The sequence below is a fragment of the Salvelinus namaycush genome, chromosome 7 (genome assembly GCF_016432855.1).
Source record: "Salvelinus namaycush isolate Seneca chromosome 7, SaNama_1.0, whole genome shotgun sequence".
Classification (NCBI taxonomy): domain Eukaryota; kingdom Metazoa; phylum Chordata; class Actinopteri; order Salmoniformes; family Salmonidae; genus Salvelinus; species Salvelinus namaycush.
The window spans coordinates 48365631-48386013 of NC_052313.1; the positions used below are offsets into that span (position 1 = coordinate 48365631).

Sequence of the window (20383 nt, forward strand, 5' to 3'; positions counted from 1 at the left end):
GGTGACCAACCGTAAGAGTTCTTTCCATAGACAACCATCATCACTTTGATTCAGTCCACTGTGTACCGTCATGTGGCTGGTTAAGCCTAGCATAGACTACGATTTCTGTGCTGAACAAACATTCCCACAGTCCTCCTCTCTCCCTCTCAGCACCAGTCACTCCTTACATAAACAGAGACAGAAATAGTCTCCTACCCTCCCTCAGTTTCAAACCCCTCAAAACAGATAAAAGCTGCTAATAATTATCCGGATAGAAACCAAAATGGGGATTTCCACTACTGTGGGGCTGCAGTGTGTATGATAACGACCACAGCAGTGTTGTTTTTGATGATAGAAGCAGCTGTGTATCTGAACAAGAAGCACACACACACACTTGACGACCATCTCTGGACCATCGCCTATTATGAGTGAACAATCCACAGTCAATTGAAAATATGCATGGTTAATTACAAAAGCCGAGCAACTTATTCTCTCCAGCTACGGATGAGACGAAAGCCTCCAATTCCATGCCTTTACTGTCTGGATTTATAATCCTCTCAACTTTGATCTGTCTATAAAAACATCAGTGACATTACTTATCACTCGAGTCCCCGTCGAGACAGGCAAGCCTTTGGTCGAGGTGAAAGTTCACAGGTGCATTGGAGAGGTTCAGTTTTCACCCCCTGCGGCCCCCCACGCCGTGAGCCCAGAGAACGCAGTCCTTAAGCATGACGCTTGGGTGACAATCTTTGGAAGAAAATAACGGTTTTATCCAGAAAATGAAGAGGAATCACCGTAACATTGATGGATATTTAGGCCAATTCACTACTCGTGACATGAATGTATTTTTGTGCCCACTGATTTCTCATGTCTCAGATTCAGGTCATGGGGCGGGGTGGACTAGAAAATAAAGCAGGAAGGAATGTAGGCTATAGACAGGAAGTGGATGATCGATCAACCAAATCGGTGTGAGATAAGGCTTCGGGAGGGCCCACATTGCTCCAGCCAGTCCCCTCTCCCATATCAGTCCTAAACTCCCCTCCACTATCACACAACACAAACAGTCACCTCACCTCAAGCCCCATCCTCCAATCCCAACCTGCTAGAGCTGAGCTACAGGGGCCCTGTCTGGACACAGCAGCCAGGGAAGGAGCTGACTGACTCAGGGGTCTTTAGTGGGCCCCTGGTCTGATACGGTGGCCCTGGAGAGGTAACCTGAAGCAGGGGGTTATCACCGAGCAGGCAGCTCCAGACACTTCATAAAGCCCCTAACCACGGCCAGATGTGCTGGCCTCTCTCCAACTCTAAAGACTGGAGCTCAGCAGGCGTACATACAACCTCCCCGCTCCTTAGACTACAACCAGAGGAAGACAGATCACATGGACACACTATTAGCTAGTAGGCCATTCAACACAGTCTCTCTACAGAGCACTGAAACCCTCTCCTCTGTTCTTCTACATTCATCCAGTAAAACCAGAAGCAAATCCCACGCGGTCCCATTCCTTCCTCGTCATCCTTCTCAAATCAACCATTCTCTGGCAACACATAGGCCATCTCCCACTAGAGGCGGAGCTTCCCAGAGGAATGCCAGAATGCTGAAGTCACTTTACGTCATCCTACACAGTAATAAGTTAGCTCACAACAAACTGGCTTGCTCTAACGGACGGTCATCCATCCATGTTGTTACTGCCATCCATCCATGTTACTATGCCACACACTGCTAAAGCATATAGCCTAGCTGCCATAAAGGTTGGCCTAGCACATCAAAGGCAGTGTAAAGGGAGGTGAGCTGGCTGGTAATGGGGGGCTAATAACACCAGGGGGGAGGGGTCAGATGAAGATGTAAGGTGACATTTGAGCAGGGAGAGAGGGGGTGGGTAGAGGGGGAGAGAGGGGGTGGGTAGAGGGGGGTACAGGCATTGGGTGACGAGCTAATCCACCTTAGGGCAGGCAATGTATAGGCTAGGCTACGCCTCACACACACAGAAAGCATAAACACACAGATCAGGAACGTATATTGTTGCCTCTCAACGTAAACCAGATGAGCAGTGGTGAGAGAGATGGTCTAGTGAGCAGCAGCACGAGACGGCCCAGACAGTCTGTACTATACTGTATCTACTACACATACCAGCCAACTGACACACTGCTGCCCTACCTCACTAACAGACAGACCCTGTCTGTACTGTATCTACTACACATACCAGCCAACTGACCCACTGCTGACCCGACCTCTTACAACCACCAGAACACAACACACTATGGATGGGGGGGGGGGGGGGGGGGGGGGGGGGAAAGAGAACAGAACAGACAAAGACAGGCGGAAAGAGATGGGGGAGAGGTCGAGGTTTACTCCATGGTACAGTATGTAGATGTCTGTGCATTCTCCGATCGGATATAGAGCCACACGTGACAGAGTCAGCGAGAGACTGAAGGAGTTGAGCCAGCCACTTTAGGCCAGTAGAGAAGCCAGCCAAAGCTGAGCGGGCTGTGAGAGGAGAGACCAGTAAATAATGCAGCTGCTATTGATCACAGTGCAGCTGCTACAGCCTCTGAAGAAACACTCCGACAGAAAACACGTTTTCACTTGGAGAGAAAGGGCTGTGATCTCAATGGAAGAGGCGACTCTAAATTCCTAATAGAGTACCAGCCATAAAAACTGAGTTGCGTTCAATAGACTCGAAGCGTGGTCTACTTCACCTGCTTGTTTGCGGATTGAACCGACGAGGTGCTACGTGAGAAACCTGACACCGAAAGGAAAGTCTGTTGAAGCTCAGACTGGCCCCGGATGGGAACACCGTCTCGTTCGCGAGGGGCTTTTGTGTCTCGCCCCTGTATGATAATGAGGTGGCTCAACGGGTCGCTCATCACGCACACTTACACACACACAAAGCAGAGTTGTGTTCAGGCAGTGGTGTGGACGGCCCAGGGGCTGTGTGGGTCTTGTGACAGCCATTAGCGCAAGGGCCAGAGCAGAGGGGAGAAGAGACAAAAGAGCTGCAGCGGACTGTGTGTGTAGGTAAGACACACACACAAAGTGTGAGCACATGGACAGACCAGGCAAACTGTAGCCAAACAAAAAAAATGTTTTTCTAAATATTAGCTAGGTGGCTAGCTTTTATGAGGCCAGGAAACATATTCCTCACATGCTAGGAATATATTTCCTCCACCGTTATAATGAAAAGGTGCCGCAGTCCCAAAACACAAGATTTTTGGGAGGAGTCCAGATGACGTCGCCCACTGTATGCACTTTCGGTAGCCTGAATGCATCCAGACTTTGTTCAGATCTGTCTCGACCACCTCAAATCAGACCACAAAGCGACTTGTGCGTCTAGACCATCTTTTCAATGCCATCTTTGTATTCTGATAGCAGAAGTCGCATGTAAGTGTAGACATTACCAGTCACCACCAGACAAGGTCTGTCCCTACAGTTACGCTAATCCGTTTGCAATACCTTTAGTTTTGCTTGCTAGCTACAGAGGTTATCTGGCTAGTTAGCTACAGTAGTTAGCTACTGCCATCAGTTGTTGTGTTATCATATTTTGCCTATCCCACCGTTTATAGAAAGCATTCTGACATTTGAATATAGCGCAGGAAAAGGGAATCTGGACACGGTAGACATTTATATGTAGGTGTAGATGCATGACGCGTTCAGAATTCCATGATCAGAACACTATGATCAGAACAATAAAAGCTGCATGAACTGTCAAGTCTAGACATGGCCACTGTGAAACAGGGTGAGACCGTGGCCCTGTCACAGAGTGGGTGACACGTTCAACACCAGACCAGCTGATTGATCCCAGAGGGAAAGGCTTCAATGGCTGTGCACTCAAATGGAACTGAAGCAAAGGTTTCCAGCGTAGTATCAAATACCAATACTACCTTGCTAGATCAGAGATTAAAGGGGCGATCTGTGATCATTTTGTACCCGAGAGGGTAATAGGAGCTAGACTACAGTCTGTGCAGACACCATGGAGTTAACCCACTGAGACATGCCTACTGCCTATGGCCCTCCACTCCCAGCATACTAACCTACAATTGTGCCTCCAACTGTGGAAGGCTATAAATAGTGATTAACCCACAGCTAGCACCATTTAATTGAGCAGGCCGGTTAGCTTCCTGCTGCATAGCGCACATTAACAGGCCTGTGTACTGGAGCTCAACACTGCTGCTTGGAGCACCTCACCGAGACATGTTTCCAAAGTTACCTACAGGTGTTACCTAAATATAGATCTGTTTATAGGAGAATGAATGTTCAAGAGGATCTTTAATTTTTCTTCATACTGGTTCCATGTTGGTCCCTCGTCCATTCCACTTTGGGGTTAAACAGATCTGACCGAAAAACAACTAGCGGACTGGGTGGATCTGGTACACCAAAGGGCCTAGTGGATGTAACAAGGAGCCAAAATGGACCCCAGGCTAGCATCATCCCTGCCACTTCGCTCCGATGCTCCCTCAACTCCTCCTACTGGGTTGGCCAGCCAGCCTTTAATGTGCGGAGTCCTCCCAGAAATACACAGTTTGTCCTGGGAGGTAGTGCAGAGCGATTAACCAAAATGACAATAATTTTTCCGCTTTTTAAACAATTAATTGACCGACGTCAGTTCAATTATTTGGGTTCCATTTATTTATTTATTTGAGCTCAATGCAGTTTCTCTGGAGATAAATCAGATCTAGCCTGAATGTGCAATGAAGTAGGGGGCAAATATTCTACATACAGTACCAGTCAAAAGTTTGGACACACCTACTCATTGAAGGCTTTTTCTTTATTTGTACTATGTTCTACATTGTAGAAGAGTGAAGACAAAAACTATGAAATAACACATATGTAATCATGTAGTGACCAAAAAAAGTGTTAAACAAATCAAAATATATTTTACATTCTTCAAAGTAGCCACCCTTTGCCTTAACAGCTTTGCACACTCTTGGCATTCTCTTAACCAGCTTCATGAGGTAGTCACCTGGAATACATTTCAATTAACTGGTGTGCCTTTTTAAAAATGAATTTGTGGAATTTCTTTCCTTCTTAATGCATTTGAGCCAATCAGTTGTGTTGTGACAAGGTAGGGGTGGTATACAGAAGATAGCCCTATTTGGTAAAAGATCAAGTCCATATGTGACTGACCGCCTTGATTCGGTCTTACGTAGCAACACTTGAAATTGTAGAGGCACAAAGCAGAGGCACAGAGATACACAGCGGTATATCATACACTGCATTTGAGGAACAATGGGAAAGTAATTCCGCTTTGAAAGTTGATAAACTTGTAACGTCACTTTTGAGAAAATGGCCTTTGAATTCTTTGGTACCTGCAGGAGAGCTTTGTCTACACCCATTCAGCATCGTTCACACCCTCTTAAGCTTTAGCCCCACCCATCTCTCCAAGGATTGATCTGAGCGTTCTGTCCTAACAACAGTCAAGCACTCAAGCTAACTGGCTAACATGAGAGAACCGTTCATTGACCATTTTACTCACCCTAACAGAGCTAGTTAGGCCATTTTTATGTCATCCAGAGCGTTGGTGACAAACTGTGCTGCTGGAAACAATTTACGCTTTTTTGCCAACGTTTACTGACACCGGCCAAATTAAAACTGGTGTTAGGCATTCTTAAATTCAACAGTTATTGTGCGCTCTCACACACAGAGGAAAGTGCTCTGAAATCGGAATAGATAGCCAGAGCGAATTTTTGATAAAAAAAGATAAAACTGTTTATATTCAAATGGCGCTCCTGTGAAATAGTGACGCACGACATAAGCCTAGTTTCCTGAAACAAGTCACATATTATGGCAAGAACAACTCAAATAAGCAAAGAGAAACGACAGCTCATCATTACTTTAAGACATGAAGGTCAGTCAATCTGAAAAATTTGAACTTTTACAATTTCTTCAAGTGCAGTCGCAAAAACCATCAAGCTCTGTGATGAAACTGGCTCTCATGAGGACCGGAACAGGAAAGGAAGACACAGTTTTACCTCTGCTGCAGAGGATAAGTTCATTACAGTTACCAGTCTCAGAAATAAGCAATTATCTGCACCTCAGATTGCAGCCCAAATAAAAGCATCACAGAGTTCAAGTAACAGACAGATCAAACTCAACTGTTCAGAGGAGACTGTGTGAAATCAGGCCTTCATGGTTGAATTGCTGCAAAGAAACCACTACTAAAAGGTCACCAATAAGAAGAAGAGACTTGCTTGGGGTAAAGAAACATGAGCAGTGGACATTAGACCGGGGGAAATCTGTCCGAATTTGAGATATTTGGTTCCAACCGCTGTGTCTTTGTGAGACGCAGAGTAGGTGAACGGATGATCTCCCGCATGTGTATTTCCCACCATGAAGAATGGTGGTGGTGGTATGATGGTGCTTTGCTGGTGACACGGTCAGTGATTTATTTAGAATTCAAGGCACATGTAACCAGCATGGCTATCACAGCATTCTGCAGCGATCTGCCATCCCATCTGGTCTGCGCTTAGTGGGACTCATTTGTTTTTCAATAGCACAATGACCCAACACATACCTCCAAGCTGTGTATTTGACCAAGAAGCAGTGTGACGGAGTGCTGCATCAGATGACCTGGCCTCCACAATCACCAACCTCAACCAATTGAGATGGTTTGGGATGAGTTGACAGCAGAGTGAAGGAAAAGCAGCCAACAAGTGCTCAGCACGTGGGAACTCCTTCAAGACTGTTGTAAAAGCCTTCCAGGTGACTACCTCACTGAAAAGCAGTCATGAAGGCAAAGGGTGGCTACTTTGAAGAATCTCAAATATAAAATATATTTTGATTTGTTTAACACTTTTTTGGTTACTACATGATTCCATGTGTTATTTCATAGTTTTGATGTCTTCACTATTATTCTACAATGTAGAAAATATTAAAAAAGAAAAATCCTTTAATGAGTAGGCCTTCCAAAACTTTTGACTGGTACTGTAGTTTAGGGGAGAAAACGTGTTAAAACCTGTTGAGGACAGAGGGCGCTATTTTCACTTTGGGGGAAAATCGTGCCCAATTTAAACGGCCTCGTACTCAATTCTTGCTCGTACAATATGCATATTATTATTACTATTGGATAGAAAACACTCTCTAGTTTCTAAAACCGTTTGAATTATATCTGTGAGTAAAACAGAACTCATTTTGCAGCAAACTTCCTGACAGGAAGTGGAAAATCTGAAATCGATGCTCTGTTCTAGGGCCTGCCTATAAATGTGCTTGATATATATTAGTATACATGCACTTCATATGCCTTCCACTAGATGTCAACAGGCAGTGAGAGAAGAAATGGAGTGTATAACATGATCTGAGGTGGAATAAAAGCTCTTGGCATGACGTGACACCCATTTCCTGTTTCCTGGAACGCGCGAGAAGGGACCTGGTATTGCCTTCTGTAAAGCTGTCGTTATAGACGACTAATATCTCCGGCTTTGATTTTATTTGATAAATGTGACAATATCATCGTAAAGTATGTTTTTTCAATATAGTTTTATTAGATTATTGAAATTTATTCGGGACGTTAGGCGTGTTGCGTTGTGTGCCTTTGTTCAGGAAGGAGAGCTTTGCGCTACTTTGCTAGCTTTCCGTGCTAATTGACTGGAGAAGATGACATTCTAAAACCAAACAACGATTGTTCTGGACAAAGGACCCCTTGTACAACATTCTGATGAAAGATCATCAAAAGTAGGACCCATTTTATGATGCTATTTCATATATCTGTCGAACATGTGAACTAGTAGTTTGCGCACAGATTTTGGGCACTCTCTCGCTATAACTAAGCTGGATGTCGTAATGAAGTTATTTTTAGAATTCTAACACGGCGATTGCATTAAGAACTAGTGTATCTATAATTTCCTATACAACATGTATTTTCTAGTAACGTTTATGAATAGTTATTTGGTCAGAATAGTTGAGTGTCATAAAAATATCCGCACCTTCTGGGAAAAAGATGCTACGTTAGCACAATGTATAACCACTGATTTCAGCTCTAAATATGCGCATTTTCGAACAAAACATAAGTGTATGTATAACCTGATGTTATAGGACTGTCATCTGATGAAGGTTTATGAAGGTTAGTGAAAATTTATATATTTTGCTGGTTTATTCGCTATCGCTAACGTGCCTATTGCTATCGCTAACGTGCCTTGATGAATGAATGCGGTAGTGTGGTAGGCTATTGTAGTAAGCTAATATAATGCTATATTGTGTTTTCGCTGTAAAACACTTAAAATCGGAAATATATGTCTTTAATTTGCTGTACACCATCGATTTTTCAGAAATGTTTTATGACGAGTATTTAGGTATTTCACATTGGTCTCTATAACTACTCTGGCTGCTTCGGTGCTATTTTTGATGGTAGCTGTGATGGTAGCTGCAATGTAAAACTGATTTATACCTCAAATATGCACATTTTTCGAACAAAACATAGATTTATTGTGTAACATGTTATAGGACTGTCATCTGATGAAGTTGTTTCTTGGTTAGTTTGGTTGGATCTTGGTTAGTTATGTTGGTTTTGTGCATGCTACCTGTGCTGTGAAAAATGTCTGTCCTTTTTTGTATTTGGTGGTGAGCTAACATAAATATACGTGGTGTTTTCGCTGTAAAACATTTTAAAAAATCGGACATGTTGGCTGGATTCACAAGATGTGTATCTTTCATTTGCTGTATTGGACTTGTTAATGTGTGAAAGTTAAATATTTCTAAAAAATATCTTTTGAATTTCGCGCTCTGCCTTTTCAGTGGAATGTGGGAGGAGTTCCGCTAGCGGAACCCCGGAGCCAGACAGGTTAATTAACTACAATGACCATAATCCATTGCGCTCCTACTAGTCCGGTCTTTTTAGACACTGAGATGGAGAAGAATCTCTGAAAATACATGATCTAAGAGATTGATAGTTAATACTAAGCAGTCATAAAGGTATGCCTTCTCAGAGATGAGATGACTTGGAATTAAATAGTCGTCATCAAATAAAACAAATGTCATGAAATTGTATTAATTGTTTTATTCTGTGTTACATCATTCAACCCACATAATGCAAAGCGCATTTGATGTCCACCCCAAAAATATTATACCGAAAACAGTGATTATTTCTAAATAATCGAACCAAAAACTCTCAAAAAGCACTAAATCACTCAGCACTACTTGGAGGATACCCACCTCCATACGGACAGACAGTACCACCACACCCTGCCTGGCCTACACCCTCCACCACCCACACGGCAGCCTGGGTAAAGATGGCCAAGTGGTACAGAGAGGAGAGATGAGGAGGAAGAGACCGGGAGGGGCTGGGGATGTCTAGACGATTAGGAGGCAGACAGGTGTGCTTGCGTCAGTGTTGCATCATCCGTCACCGGCAGTTCTCCTTTGTTTAGCCCATCTACATCCTTTAATGGCAGGGTTTCTAAACTCAGTCCTGCCCCCCCCCCCTAGGTTCACGTTTTGTTTTTTGCCCAAGCACTACACAGCTGATTCTAATAACCAACTCATCATCAAGCTTTGATTATTTGAATCGGCTGTGTAGTGCTTGGGCAAAAACCAAAACCTGCACCAAGGGGGGAGGGGGCCTCAGGACCGAGTTTAGAAACCTTGCTCTATGGTGATATCATGGGTTTAGGTCCTGGGAAGTTTGCCTTTCATTCGCTGAAAAATTTAGCACCGTTAAATTATCTTCATCCTTAAGTCTTCCTCAGCTTAAAGTGAGGAAATTGAAATCCCAACTACAAGTTTCTGATGCCATTTTAGGACAGATGAAATGTTAAAGCAAAGCCAGTATAAAGGCTATAGCCCAAATACAATATGGAAGCTAGCCCAGTATGGGTCCTATACAGTGTTACTGCCACAGAGGGTTCGATGCTGCTCATGACCTATGACCTTTCCTCTGTACCTGCAGGGGGGGTTACATGTGGCCTCTGTCACAGAGACATGGCACCGTGTCAAACAGTGTTGGAACCAATGACCCTCAGTGTGCACCTTACAATCACAGAACTGGGCCAAGCTATTTAAAGCTGCAGCAGACCTCACCCTGGGTCCACACAAACCTGCCAAGTCCTTCCCCTGCCAAAGCAGACATGGGCGAGGGAGCGAAAGAGTGGGGGAGAGAGACTGGTAGGGGGATGATTTGAGGTTATGAGCAAGCAGGATTAGTAACATGGTTTTCCCACAGGTAAAATGAGAGAACGGGGCAAGAGAGGGGAGAGAGGGAAAGAAAGCAATGGAGAGCAAAAGAGTGAGGTCACAGGAGCTGCCAGCACCATGTTACTGTGGGTATATTCTCCCAGCATCCCTGTAGAGTGGCCTGACATGGACTGCAGAGCAGAGGCCGGTGGGTGGTGAGGGAAGCGAAAGAGGCATGATGTTTAAGAGAGGTTGGCACATCATAGGGATTAGAGCGTCAGGGCACCAACAGCCCTGCAGGCCTGACAGACAGAGTGGCTGGCTAACTAGGTCTATATATGGCCATTCTGTACAGCCCAGCAGAGGGAATCCTCCCCCACATACCACGCACCAAGGGAGAACTTAATGGATTCTTCAGGTTTTGTTTTTATCGCTATCATTTTCTCTTCTCAGACGCACCGGAGGGCTCTCCATCCCATCTCTCAGTGCCAGCTGGTCTGGAGCCAAAGAAGAGATCAGACCGATCTGAGAATCCCATTGTGGAGTCAGTCAGTACAGGAAGAGGCTTTTCAGGGGTATAGAAATAACATACAACTTCATCCTACTACCACAATGGGACTAGGAGGTCATGGCCTGTGTAGTAGTAGGCAAAATTATTCTTTTTTTTAATGGATGGTGGTAATATGAAAACACTGCAAATCCAACAACTAACTGTATTGAGACGTAGGACTACTAGATACAGTCTGGATCAACCATACAAAGTTGTGCACATCTGAGACCAGCATGGACACTGATGACTGTCTCCTTAATGAGACAATGGCCAATTGTTCAGTGGCTAGGGGAGCACCATGAAGACACCGGATGCTGAAGATGGGGTTGGCTGGGGAGGAAGAACCACTGCCACTGTGGGTATTGAGAAGAGGACTGAGTTCCCACAAACACTACGTCAATGACGTTCAAGGAGATTGTAGTGCTGCAGCAAGCCATTACCCCCAAGCATGTATTTCGCCTCCCTCCTATTTCAATGCTTTTAGTGCAATTGAGACTAGTACCAGGGTTTATCATAAGCAATTAATTAAGAAATGTTGAGAGCCAGAAGGAGGGGAGCTGCTGTTGGCAGTAAGATTTGAAATACAACAATGCGATTGGGGGAAATAGCCTAAGCCATTGCATCCACAACTAAAGGATCAGCCATTTTGAAATGTTTAGTGTAACATAGCAGCCAGCAGCACCACCACATTTCCCGTTTTGAGAAGGGTCTTCCTGTAAAAATGTAAGTGAGAACCGGTATCTACTAGCTTTCATTCCAGTGCAAGGTGAGAATTAGTGATGTTAATGGGTAACCTCTGTCGAAACTACATTTGACTGGTCTTGCTTATCGTTCTATTGGTTAATTAGCATAATTTAGTGGAATTAAATTGGCTCGTGTGTATTTTCGTTAGACGTCACGCGTCTTATTTATCACATGCGCATAGCATACAGAGCCTAGTTTGAGGAGCGGAATAGCCCATCACCTGTCAGATGGCGCGAGAGCACCTCAAAAAGCTGGTACTGGACTGTAACGTGTGGTTTTATAATGTTTGTGATGGCCACTATTAAAAAGAGCTACTATTTTTATTTCTCGATCTCAACTCGTAATTCAAGCTCGCTTGCCATTCGAGTGTATAGGCTATAGTCAAATGGTAGGCAGGCTATAAATGCGCCACCAATCACCTTGCAACGTGAGCGTCAGGCAGTATAATTGTTTGAAACCTAAACGTTTTACTTTACTTCAAATAATGAGGCATATTTTACCTTACTTCAAAGTAATCCAACAAAAATTGGAGGAATTTTTTTTAATAGAAAGACTTCCTCATGCCATTAACCATAATTTCTCTACTGTTCTATTGGTTTTTATATAAACTTTTTTGTCCACAAGCCTAAGGCACAATTGCAGTCATATTACCAACAAATCCTAGTAGTTGCTAGTAGAATACCAAAAATTTCTAAGGGAGTTCTCACAGTTTGAGTCAGTATTTGTTACATTGTATTTTTTCCCATTTGGTCTGGTTGGTTTCACATTGCACAACAAAACCACTTCTCCATGCAAGTCATACGTTTATTGGACAAATATGCTCACATTAAATCCATTTATGAGTATCCTGAAGCATCACTTGTGTCCAAATCTTCATATTATTTTTGCTTTGGTATTCCAACAACATGCGGGAGAATAGCCACTAACTGCAACCTGAATAGTCTATATTCAGTAGCCTCGATCCCCGGTTTGGCCCTCGTCTCCCCTAACCTGCATCAGATGTGTTCATAAATGCGCTGCTACTCACATAAATGTTTCAGAGATGTCAAGTTACGATGTCAAGCAACCAATAATGCGTGACTCTGGTTCTTTTTCTGCGTTTGGTCCGGACTGCACTCTCACCTGCAGCGAACCGCACCAACGTACAAATTGAATCAGACCGAAATCACCCTTTTAGAGAGAACCATGGTGCATTGTTTAGTACGGATAAAGTTCACACCAGTCCAAACGAACCGACCTAAGTAAGTAAACGAACTAAGGGGGTAAACGCACCAGCTTGGGAAAAAAACACACCAAACCAATTTGGTGTAAAAGCCCCCTTAGTTCCTAACTGAGATTTTCATCTCTGTCACATATGGAAGTGCTCGCGATAGGCGAGCTGTTTACAACCGTTTTCCCGCAAATTGCATTTTGGCAAAAGTTTGAAAATTACGTTGTATTTAATAGCTGCTTCATTACAGGAGCTGCATGTTCAATAACAGGCTATAGCCTTTTGACTGTAAGACGATAGACTTGCTATTGTTGCATGTTTCCATTAAGCTCTTAATGAAAAATGTCCTTCCTTGTATGCATACATAGTAGGCTAGTTTCTGTTGAAAAAATGTAACATTTGTTGACCGGTTAATGAGGGTGGGTTAGTCGGCAGCAATATTTGCAGAAATTTGCATCCCTAGTGAGCATATACAATTATGTCACCCTTCCCTGTCACACCCACATATTGACAGTTAGATAAGACTTCAAAAAGGTCATTCAGCTGGTTGGCCAAGTCAATCTAAACCCCCGAGCTACCACTGAGCTTAACAGTAAGATCTAAACCTGGCACTAGCCCCAGACAACAATCACTGCCACCTTGCCTCTGCTGCTGTGATTGGCTGCAGGCATTTGAATCCAGAAGAGCCACATCGTACTGCACGGGGCTGTGATATGGCATTTCAGTTCTTAGAGCGCCTGCAACCCGCTTCTGTCAAAAGCTCCAAATGAAAAGGTCACCCATTCAGTGAGGTACTGTATGTCATCTGGGCTAGCTGCATCAAACAGGCTGTGGCGACTGGTTCGGAGACAAACAGTGTCACAAAAACATACCTACAAGGCAAACAGTTTGAAAACCAAGATAACAAACAGAAGGGGACAGAGATGAGGTTGGCCCAAAAAAAGTCAACGTTTCAAAACTGTATTTCAATGCAAGAAATTGGCTTGAGCCTTCAGAAGACTAAATAGACTGTGCTTGATTGTCTTATTGTGAGAGGTTTGAATGGGTGAAAAACTACTTTGCAAAGAAGAAGAAGAAAAGGGCTCACAGAAAGAGATAGAAAGTTGTATTTCCGGAACAGGGCTAGTTGATTATTCAGCATTTGAGACCTGGCTGATGAACACATCCTTTCTGTGAGTCTGGTGGTGGTTCACAAACAGAGCCAGAGACAAAACCAGTTTTGTAATGAAGCTGCCTGGCCATGCAGGCTCTGTCTGGGGCCTAGGACAGCTGCTCTTCCTCCACCAGTTCCAGCTAGCGCCCCTCATTCACACCACACGCTCATTCATCTGTCTGATAGGTTAACTAACAGTGTTACTGCACTGACCTAGCATTGGTGTCAGGCAGCTGATGGAGGTAGGAGAAAAAAACACTATATACACACACAAAAGTATGTGGACAACCTTTCAAATTAGTGGATTTGTCTATTTCAGCCACACCAGTTGCTGACAGGTGTATATAATCAAGCACACGTCCATGCAATCTCCATAGATAAAAATTGTCATTCTACTGCCCTTGCTGAAGAGCTCAGGTGACTTTCAACGTGGCATCATCATAGGATGCCACCTTTCCAACAAGTTAGTTTGTCAAATTTCTGCCCTGCTAAAGCTACCCCGGTCAACTGTAAGTGCTGTTATTGTGAAGTGGAAATGTCAAGGCGAAACAAGAGCTCAAGCCACAAAGTGGTAGGCCACACAATCTCACAGAACTTGACCGCCGAGTGCGGAAGTGCGTAAAAATTGTCGGCCCTCAGTTGCAACACTCCCTATCGTGTTCCAAACTGCCTCTGGGAGCAACGTCATCACAAGAACTGTTCGTCGGGAGAATCAAGAAATGGGTTTCCATGGCCGAGCAGCCGACCATGCGCAATGCCAAGCGTTGGCTGGAGTGGTGTAAAGCGTGCCTCCATTGGACTCAGGAGCAGTGGAAACACGTTCTCTGGAGTGATGAATCACGCTTCACCATCTGGCAGTCTGACGGACAAATCTGGGGTTGGCGGATGCCAGGAGAACGCTACCTACCCCAATGCAGTGCCAACTGTAAAGTTTGGTGGAAGAGGAAAAACTGTCTGGGGGTGTTTTTCATGGTTTGGGCTAGGCCCCTTAGTTCCAGTGAAGGGAAATCTTAACACTATAGCATACAATGACATTCTAGACAATTATGTGCTTCCAACTTTGTGGCAACATTTTGGGGGAGGCTCTTTCCTGTTTCAGCATGACAATGTCTCCGTGCACAAATCGAGGTCCATACAGAAATGGTTGGTCAAGATCGGTGGGATCAATTGGAACGCCGACTGCGAGCCAAACTTAAATCGCCCATCATCAGTGCCCGACATCACTAATGCTCTTGTTGGTGAATGATAGCAAGTCCCCGCAGCAATGTTCCGACATCTAGTGGAAAGCCTTCCCAGAAGAGTGGAGGCTGGCAGCAGCAAACGGGGGACCAACTCCATATTAATGCCCATGATTTTGCAACGAGATATTCAACAAGCAGGTGTCCATATAATTATTGTCATGTAGTGTACATAACTGGGCTACATATTAGCCTAGTTTATAACGTGCAGTTCACAGTAGTCTCACTAGAGGAAGGGGAATAATTGATTGAAACAAACTGCCTATATTTGTAGGTTAGAAGTTTGCATACAGTAAACCTCTGACATCCAATGGCTTTGGGACCGCCCCAATAGATCCACAGACGACCCAATCGCAACCACACTGCCCTAACCTATCTGGACAAGAGGAATACCTATGTGAGAATGCTGTTCACCGACTACAGCTCAGCATTTAACACCATAGTACCCTCCAAACTCGTCATCAAGCTCGAGACCCTGGGTCTCGACCCCGCCCTGTGCAACTGGGTACTGGACTTCCTGACGGGCCGCCCCCAGGTGGTGAGGGTAGGTAACAACATCTCCACCCCACGGACAAACTGAATTGGTCCACCCACACAGACAGCGTTGTGAAGAAGGTGCAGCAGTGCCTCTTCAACCTCAGGAGGCTGAAGAAATTCGGCTTGTCACCAAAAGCATTCACAAACTTCTACAGATGCACAATCGAGAGCATCCTGTCGGGCTGTATCACCCTTCTTCACAATGCTGTCTGTGTGGGTGGACCAATTCAGTTTGTCCGTAATGTGTACGCCGAGGAACTTAAAATGTACTACCCTCTCCACTACTGTCCCGTCGATGTGGATAGGGGGGTGCTCCCTCTGCTGTTTCCTGAAGTCCACAATCATCTCCTTTGTTTTGTTGACGTTGAGTGTGAGGTTATATTCCTGACACCACACTCCGAGGGCCCTCACCTCCTCCCTGTATGCTGTCTCGTCGTTGTTGGTAATCAAGCCTACCACTGTAGTGTCGTCCGCCCACAACCGTAAGGCTCTCCAGAGGGTAGTGAGGTCTGCACAACGCATCACCGGGGGCAACCTACCTGCCCTCCAGGACACCTACACCACCCGATGTCACAGGAAGGCCATAAAGATCATCAAGGACAACAACCACCCGAGCCACTGCCTGTTCACCCCGCTATCATCCAGAAGGCGAGGTCAGTACAGGTGCATCAAAGCAGGGACCGAGAGACTGAAAAACAGCTTCTATCTCAAGGCCATCAGACTGTTAAACAGCCACCACTAACTTGAGTGGCTGCTGCCAACATACTGACTCAACTCCAGCTCACTTTAATAATGGAAATTGATCAAAAATATATCACTAGCCACTTTAAACAATGCCACTTAATATAATGTATATACTGTACTCTATATCATCTACTGCATCTTGCCATCTTTATGTAATACATGTACCACTAGCCACTTTAAACTATGCACTTTTATGTTTACATACCCTACATTACTCATCTCATATGTATATACTGTACTCGATACCATCTACCGCATCTTGCCTATGCCGTTCTGTACCATCACTCATTCATATATCTTTATGTACATATTCTTTATCCCTTTACACTTGTGTGTATAAGGTAGTAGTTGTGGAATTGTTAGGTTAGATTACTCGTTGGTTATTACTGCATTGTCGGAACTAGAAGCACAAGCATTTCGCTACACTCGCATTAACATCTGCTAACCATGTGTATGTGACAAATAAGATTTGATTTGGACTGTCTGTTGTGAAAATGTACAGCAAACCAGAGCATGTAGACTTAACTGTCTGCAGGATAGAAAATGAAGACGTATGAATTTCAGAAAACTATTACCCCCTGGTTCTCCATCTTTCAAATCAGCTGCCACAGACAAGTTGGCTTTACTTGGAATCATTAGACCAAGGATGTCCTCCATTTCGCAGAACTAAACAGGCACATACACAGCCAGCCCGGGGCCCTTTTGCAGGACGTCCATTCTATTCCATGCAGTGTGGAAGAATGGCTCATGCTCTGCCTGACTATAAATAGCGAAAGATAGCATAAGGCCCATATGAGCCTTTGATGTAAACGTTTTAACACACCAATTCCAATAAACTCTGTAGTCTATCATTTGGTGAAATGTAGAAAGAGCAGTAAAGAGAGTGAGTGACAAAAGCCTAAAAGTAAATAATTCTCTCCACATAGGCCCATGAAGCCATCTGTTCATGGAAGGAAGATGTTCGCTAGCAAGTTTTCCATTACCAATGGGGTCACATGACCAAAAGAAAACAGAATTGGTCTTGAAAGCCCTCTGTTCCACAGGGTTGGATCAGATGAATGGTTCGGCTTTTACATTCGAACATCCAGACTACCATTGTTGATTCTCCTCAGTCAGGAGTCCAGACTACCCTGCTCCTGAGAGTTAAGAGAATAGCCCCAGGACACAGCACTGCTGCAGCCCCTGTGAACCACCACGCTTAACAGACTTTCCAGTTGTTTTCAAGCTGCTCTGCACAGTGTTGCAAGCCTGACTGTTTGAAAGGAGGGGTTAAATACAGACCAGACCTTCCAATGGAAACGAGGGTACGGGGAAGAGAGGCAGGTCACCATTAGTGGGTCAGACTCATCCTCAAAATCCAAGAGAAGGAACCCACCAAATTCTCCAAAAAGGTCAATTTCAACAATTACTTTAAACAGTCACCATGATAATTTTCAGAGAAACGTGACACCAAGAAACAGATGGTTGAGAAAGGGAAAAAGCCTGCTGTGTAACACATGATATTTTACTTAACCAAATTGTCTATGAAGCAAGTCCTTGTCTGGATCATCAGGCAGCAGGAGTCGATTCCCTTTCCCCCTCTCTCCACAGCAGAATGTGATGTAGGACATGTGCTGCACTTTAAAAACACTCACAGCAACAATCGTCTGCAAACCCAGTTGCCATTTACTTCTAAACCAATCTATAATATTCATGGAAATTAAGAGGGGAAAAATGTCCAATTTAGAAACAAATCAACTGAGCGTTAAGGCCTAACCTGTGTAGAAGATGAGAAACAGAGGAGCTTGGGCTAATGGAGTGGTGCATGGATTGATTGCAAGCTACCTTGCATACTTCACCAAAGATTTTCTCACATGCAATAATACACAGAGGGACATCATTAGCTTTACCAATCCAACCAGGGATTATTGGGGTGCAATGGCAAACATCCTGACAAGACATTTTGACATACATCTATTCCATCACACAAGCATGACATCTGGATCATTTCGATGATCAATGCCAAAACTGCATCAATGTAACGTTAGCTATCTAGTGTCAGAAATCAGTATCGAAGATTAGGCCACAGATGAAGAAAATAATATAAATATATATATATATATTGGAACAAACCTTGTATACTTGTCCATAGGTGCCATTTCCGACCACTTCCACCAATTCAAAAATCCCTGCTGGATCCTGAAACGAGTCAAAAAAATAAATAAATTACACAACCATTAAAAAAAAATGAAAATGCTTTTGAATAATTGTTGCAAAAATGTGACCTAGATTAACGCAGTTGTTGCGCCCTGGTCTCTACAACATGCCAAATGCATTTCGAACAAAGGAAAGCCAGGCAGCACGACAGCTTTCTCTCGATCCGAATAATAAATAAATAAGCCTCCCAGAAATGGTAACCCCGAAAATGTATCCATATTTTATTGGGTAAAACTGTTTGCTTTGTTTTATATAACGTTAACTCACTGTAGTGGAATAGATTAAATCTCGGGGTAGCCTAATCTTTAAATAAAAGACACTGCCCTTGTCCACCACTCACCCGCAATGAAGCCAGGTCTATTTCGACCAGACTTTTAGCCGGAGAGTCGTTCGCCATCTTTTAAATATAAACCGATCCTTCCTTCGCGTTGTGGAATCTTTGATGTGGTATCATTTGCGGCGCATCCTTGTAGAAAAATAACCCCTCGAGTATTCCTCTTTGTGGTCCGCTACTGTTGTCGAGGACACTAGGCTACTCCATGTTGAGGTGGCAGCTCGGCCCTTCGCTCGCTCAACTCCCAGTTCTGCTCCTCCTCACTCCCTGGCTTGTGAGAACCGCACAAACACAGGAAGCCGGTCGGGAATCAAAGGAGGGGCAGGGCCTTGATGCAATAACCGGGGAGTGGGTGATTAATCAGTAAAGAAATAGAGATACAAAGCTATTTATATTCTTCTCTGCCTCGTCTAGTTAACGGCCCCTCAAAAATAATGAAAACAACTTTTTTTCATGTATAAACGAAGGATGTCTGTAAAGAATAGGTGCGCGAGAAAAGGCGAGGCAGGCCTCTATCTCACAGAATCATGGACATGCGCACGTGAGCCATCGGTGTCAATATTCGTAATCATGGGTGTGGCAAGGGAACAATCGAACGAGCCTGAGCGGAGTGTGAACTGAAAAGTCATTATTTGCTATGTATGTGCTACCGCATTAGGTTACCCTCATTGAGAGGCGTTCATACATTGTCGTTTGAGCTCCATGTGCTGTCCCCTATAATAAATAATTGTCTATATTTAGTTATTAGGAAAGGTACAGCGGACACACTGCTCACGGTGTACTATTAGGGGAGTCTCGACCCCTCATCCTAAAACAGTACCCCAGGGTGATATTTCCCCTACCTGCTTCCTTTGCTCACTTCCCTTTCTCGTCATTACTGATATGTATACAGCTGATCCCGTCTCAGTCAATAGGCATCTGGCCAAATCCCCCTGATATTAGCCTCATATTCAGACACCTTTCTATGGTTGCCCCATGCTTAATAACATCAGTGTGGTAACTCACTCATGGAACCTGTTCTTTCCTACTATAGATCATGTGATCTGTGTGTATTCAATACAAAATGGCAAGCAACAATGTTTCTTGTGAAGGAGCTGGCCTTACCACATGCACATCAAGGGGTTAAAAAAAAAGAATAACTGGGACAGATAAAAATGGTCAAAATTCAATAAATATTTATTAGGCTATAAAACAGATGGTTCAAAGAGGCCATGCTAAAAAGTTATTAAAACACCCCCCCAAAAAAACTTTCCTGCAGAGCATTCTTTTCCCACTGTTCAAAAAGACCCCCTTTCAAGACACAAACCGTGGCCAACACACCTGAACACACTCAAATTGACAAGAGGATGTTGAGGATGACCTTGATGGTAAACGTATAACTATATGGAATGGTTTGAATAATAAACGTTTTGGGCCCAATGAACACACAAGTAACAAAATCATACATTTAAAAAAGGTATAAGTTAAGATTCACTGAATGCAATTTTCACATTCCTGTTAACAAAAATGTAGTGATGAGCAATTTCTGCAAATGTGTCTGGGACACAGGAGGTTGGTGGCACCTTTACTTGGGAGGACGGGCTCATGATAATGGCTGGA

The 20383-nt window shown here is 44.0% G+C and overlaps 1 protein-coding gene across 3 annotated transcripts in view; it reads right to left on the reverse strand.

Annotated features, from left to right (window-relative positions):
• Positions 1–19241, reverse strand: part of LOC120051330 (mitogen-activated protein kinase kinase kinase kinase 4-like) — a 49879-nt gene extending 30638 nt beyond the window's left edge. The window contains exons 1-2 of one of the 3 annotated variants that reach the window (XM_038998148.1): positions 18791–19228; positions 18367–18432 (exon numbers count right to left, since the gene is read on the reverse strand). In XM_038998148.1, coding sequence (XP_038854076.1) covers positions 18367–18432; positions 18791–18847 — 123 coding nt within the window. In that variant the 5' untranslated portion in view covers positions 18848–19228. Of the gene's footprint in view, positions 1–18366; positions 18433–18790 lie in introns of all 3 variants that reach the window. The other 2 variants (XM_038998150.1, XM_038998151.1) reach the window with 2 other exon arrangements.
• Positions 19242–20383: the final 1142 nt, after the last annotated feature.